The 5,309-nt window shown below is 34.3% G+C and overlaps 1 protein-coding gene across 1 annotated transcript; it reads left to right on the forward strand.

Moving 5' to 3' along the window:
* The first annotated feature begins 2,107 nt into the window (after positions 1–2,107).
* LOC134249200 (uncharacterized) lies at positions 2,108–3,412 on the forward strand. The gene has a single exon (XM_062731576.1). It carries the CDS (start codon positions 2,108–2,110, stop codon positions 3,410–3,412), a length of 1,305 nt encoding a protein of 434 aa, XP_062587560.1.
* Positions 3,413–5,309: the final 1,897 nt, after the last annotated feature.

A 5,309-nucleotide genomic window follows, 5' to 3' on the forward strand; every position in this document is an offset into this window, starting at 1 on the left:
ATCGATCAATCAGTCATAACGTAGGACAAAATATTTGTTATTTTTTTAATATTTTGGGTTTTATTTTTTGCCCCAATATCAAATGAAAAATTACAATGAAACTGCTTTTGCTTAATCGTTTAGGGAACAAAATACATGTCTATCTTTGAGATAGAAGATCCAGATTGAACAGAAAATCAGTTTGAAAAGAATTTTTATTGGCAGTTAATTACATTGTACATAATTTATAATAGATTAAAATATTTTAAAATTATATAAGAAGAAGAGTAAGAAATGTAATTAATTATTTTCTTTAATTTCTGAATGTAAGTCAACAACAGTTATATATTTCAGCTCACAAATAGTCCATTGTCTTTGAACATTTATCCTGTGCAAATAATTAAGGCACGTGCCCTTTGTTCTTAATGAATGAAAAAGTCTCAATATACATAATTATCTTTATAATTTGATTTTTCCTCTGAGTCCAAAAAACAGTTTCTGTATGTGTTTAGAGTTTCCTCAAGCATTTATTTGTATAATATTTGCAGGTTTTCAATTTCTGACTTTTTAATTGCTATGTGCACTGCTCATAACAAGAACGGTGGACTGTGTTACAAATTGCTGAAAGCTAGGATTTTTCCGTACATTAAAGGTACTATTAAAATATATAAGTCGTAATATTAAAAAAAAATATTGACTTCAAATCTGTGTCCAAGTACCTTTAAAAGCGAGAAATATAGAAGCATGTCGAATGTCAAACATATCATAGGCGTCGGAAACTGGGGGCGCAAGGGAGTTTGACCCCCCCCCCACACACACACACACACACACACACATGTACTTTTTTTTTGAGAGATAGACATATTATATGCATTGGAAATTGGAATTTATCTTATTTTGTTGGTTTAGCCCCCATCCTCCCCTCTCACTTTCATCCCACTTTCGATTTGCTTCCGACGCCTCAATCTAATTAAAATTAGATGTTAGATCCACTAGCAAGTATGCAAGCCGATCTAACATCTAATTTTAATTAGATTGCCGACGCCTATGCATATTTTTAATATGGAGGATGGAAACATGCAGAAATTCTGTTTTCTAATTACATTTTTTCAAACCGTGACACTCATAATCCCTTATATACCCCCTCCTCTTACTTAGCACATGCGCGGGTCTATCCCCCTCTTCTCTTAATTTTGAGGCGAAGTTATTACATGTAAAAATGTACATTTAATTTTATTGATTTAGGACTCGGCTAAAATAAAAACGCGTTTTTACATGTCAGATAAGGTGTTTTCAAGAGTAATTTAGAATACATGTATGTAAGTAATCCAATCTTTGGCCCATAAGGGATAAAAAACACAAGTAACAAAATAAAGAGTAAAATTTTTGATTGGGAGTCGAACAAGTTATGAAGTAATGATGACTGTGATAGTAGATTTAATAAGTTATATGCCATGCAAATTAACATGAAAGGGGAAGAAAATTAAATGGTATTTTGTGGTAATAAATATCAATAATATAGACTATTTTATTGTTGTTTTCACGAAGAATAAACTTTTTGTCTTTTAAGACAGAAATGAATGTAAACATTATCATTTAAATTTTATTTGAAGAACTTAAGGCCTACCTGAAGCATCCTGAAAATTTTAGATATACACACATGTCTCCTTCACGTTAATTCGTGAATTCAGGAGAAGGTAGAATTGATTTAAGAACAGGGGTATTAATAAGCATCTATGTGCAACCCCCCCCCCCCCCCCCCCCCCAGCCCCATTTTGTTTGTCAATTGTAAATTTCGAAAGACTTATTTTATTATTTTAATATTTTCAAAATTACGGATTTCTACAGCCCCTTTCGTCTATACAAATAATGTACGATATGTTAGTAAATAAAATATTATCTTCAGTACTAAGTGCTCTTTCTTTCCAGAATTATCGTTCCACTATAGGCCCTATACATGCACCCTCTGGTAAGGGATTGTCTGAGATTTGTTTCTTGTTCTTGCTATTTCTGGTGTGATTTTTTAAGAAATATATTATGTTTTTTGATCAGTAATAATCAGTACGGATATAGTAAAACACCTGTGAGACCTGCAGCAGAACTTATACCGATTGTGACAACAAGACCCATGGAGTTAGTTTGCATAGATTTTCTGAGTTTAGAACAATCCAAAGGAGGCTTCGAGAGTATTTTAGTCATAACGGATCACTTTACCAGATTCGCTCAAGCCATTCCATGTAAAAATCAAACTGCTCATACTACAGCTAAAACTTTATTTGATAACTTCTTTCTACATTACAGCTTTCCTGAGAAATTACACAGTGACCAAGGACGTAACTTTGAGTCAAAAGTAATCCAAGAACTCTGCAAACTCCTAGGAATAAAGAAAACAAGGACTACGCCGTACCACCCGATGGGAAATGGCTCAGCTGAGCGATTCAACCAAACACTCATCAAAATGCTCTCAACACTCAACGAGAAGCAGAAGTCAGACTGGAAATCCCATGTTGCTCCACTTGTTCAAGCCTACAATGTGACCAGAAATGATGCAACGGGATACACTCCACACTACCTGATGTTCGGTTGGCATCCTAAGCTTCCCATAGATGTATTCTTTGGTATGGACTTGGAACACGAGAAAGGAGATCACCATGGTTATGTTGAGAAACTTAAGGACAGGATGGTGTCAGCATATAGACATGCCTCTCAAGAAGCTAGGAGAATATCTGACAAGAACAAGAATAAGTATGACCAGAGAGTGAGGTTCTGTAAGCTGGAGATTGGAGACAGAGTCCTTGTGCGGAAAGTAGGATTAAAGGGAAAGAATAAACTAGCAGACAGATGGGATTCAGAAGTTTATGTTATCACAGAAATTCCCAATCCCGAGATCCCTGTTTTCAGAGTGAAGAGTACATCAGGACGAGCCACAAAGACACTGCACAGAAATATGCTGCTACCATTTAACCAGATACCAGCATGTGACATTGATGAACCTGTTGTTTATAGGACACCTGTGACAAGGAGGAACAAGAAGCCTAAGAATTCTGATGAACTTCCGGAGTCCGATTCTGAGAGTTCGGATGATGAAGTAACAATTGAAGTGAAATCAAGGATACCCAGAAATAGAGATGAGTTCAGCAAAGAATCATCAGATCAACACAGTGTATCAAGATCTAAAGTTTCTAGTGTATCAGATGGTACTAATCAAAATATTTCTTCATTTCAGAATTCAAGTCCTTCCTTTCAGAGTGTGAGTTCTCCCAGACAGTCAGGTTACACCAGTGAGTCAGACAGCAGTAGTACCAGAGCTTCTGTGAGCGGTCCACATAGTCAGTTTATTTCAGACCAATCACAGTCGCCTTTACCGATTTTGCCGAGACGGTCGACCAGAATGAAAAAATTCCCAGATCGGTATGGGGAATGGATAATGTAAACGGTTTTTTATGATATTGCTTTATGCCGAGAACCGATTTTTATGCTGAAAACTGCTTTTATGCCGAAATGTTTTTATGATGCAGTTTACCCGGATTTTAATAAATTAAAATAAAAATTTAAAAAAAAAAAAATTATTATAATAATGACCATATTCATTATTCCCCTAATCCTTAAACTCATTGTATATAATAATTTGTGTCTAGTGTTTATGGGATTAGCTCTTAAAAGTTGTAAAACTTTAATGAGGTGTATTGAGGTACGTGTAACTAGTTTCATGACTTGTGTGTCATATGGAGTATGGAGGAATTCATTGGTCAGGTATTCCTACATTGATTGGTACATTTGTATATTATGTGTCTTGTTGATGTTTGAAGTTTGATGGTCATTGATGAGGTTTTAATTTAATTACTTGATTTCATTGTGGTGAGTTGTATCAGGTAAATTGGTTTTTATTTATATTTCATGGTTACTATTATTGTACATACTTCTTTGGAAATGTCAGGAGCCATTTCAACGAAGAGGGGGAAGTATGTAACCAGGGTTATGTATTATTTAATGCCTTTAATTACTATACTAGCGCTGCGTATATGTGAGAATGTGGTGTGAAAAACTTTGTGTGAATGAGGTTGTTGTTATTTTTAGACACTAGACGGACAGTCACATGACTTTATCCTATTCACCAAATTCCCGCTTTCACGCACTAACATCGGGCACTCTGAGCCTAGCCGTTGAATTGGTTAGATGTGTACTCTACTCTATAGTCAATAACAGATAGTAATATTTGTAATTCCTGTGTGTGTCCCGGTAAGAATCTATTCTAAAGTAAAGTCTATTATGTTTTAATTATCTGTCTAAATGTCTGTCTATGTGTCGTCTATATGTTGTGTGTAATTGTAATATTTCAGGTTTTTGACGTCTTATTTCAACATTAATAAATATAATATTGAACCTGAACCAGATTGTTAGTTCTGATGTTTTACCACTGGCTACAAACATTTCTACAATACGTCTTAAAAACACATCCATCTTTTCAATGACTTTGACATCATCTTTTAAAGTCACAATGATTCGAAATATATACCGTACGACTTGTCCAGACCCTATTATTGACCTACATTCTGTGTTTACTTTTGGCAGTTCGATAAATTGCGCAGTTAACAAAGCAACAGACGCAGAGAAACCTGTGACGTTTTGTACATCAGAATCAAACAACAAGTTAGACTAAACTAGACAGAGAGTAACAGAACGTGTTCTTACATCTGTGTGTCATCGTAAGTATATCAAAATGCTTATTAAATACAAGGGTTTATTATCAAAGGTTTTCGTAATCTGTGAATAAAATGTATGGTCGAAGGTCCTAAATTTTCAGGGTCCGAATTTCGACGGTTTTGTTATTTTGTTTATATCTGGTTCGTTCTCGCGAGATCAGGCTGATCTGTGTAAACATAGTACCCCAGTAGACTTGCGATCACATTACCTATATCATGGATGAAAATGCATTTCAGACAGGAAAGTATTCGTTTCATATAGTTTTAGACGAAAAAAATGTCTGCCTTGCGTAAAATCACTTTTTGATACAAATATGAAATCTGATTACTGGTTTATGATTGCTACAAATAACTTGACAAAATGCCGTCTGCATAGACTGACAATTCAGTTATGAAATTCACGCGACAAACTTTTGGAAAACAAGGCCAAGCCAATTTTATTTTGAAGTTATCAGAACTATATTTTTAAAAAAGAAAACAATGAATTCATCATATTTTGAATTAAAATCACAATGATTAAGTGTGTTGTTATACTTAAATTTTGATGAATTTGTTGGTAATCATTTGCAATTCTGAAATGTAATGTATTTTTCTTTTTTTTTTTGAAAATACTTTTTTCCCTTTTTA

The sequence above is a fragment of the Saccostrea cucullata genome, unplaced genomic scaffold (genome assembly GCF_032062105.1).
Source record: "Saccostrea cucullata isolate Sc308-1 unplaced genomic scaffold, CSIRO_AGI_Scuc_v1 ctg2006, whole genome shotgun sequence".
Classification (NCBI taxonomy): Eukaryota; Metazoa; Mollusca; class Bivalvia; order Ostreida; family Ostreidae; genus Saccostrea; species Saccostrea cuccullata.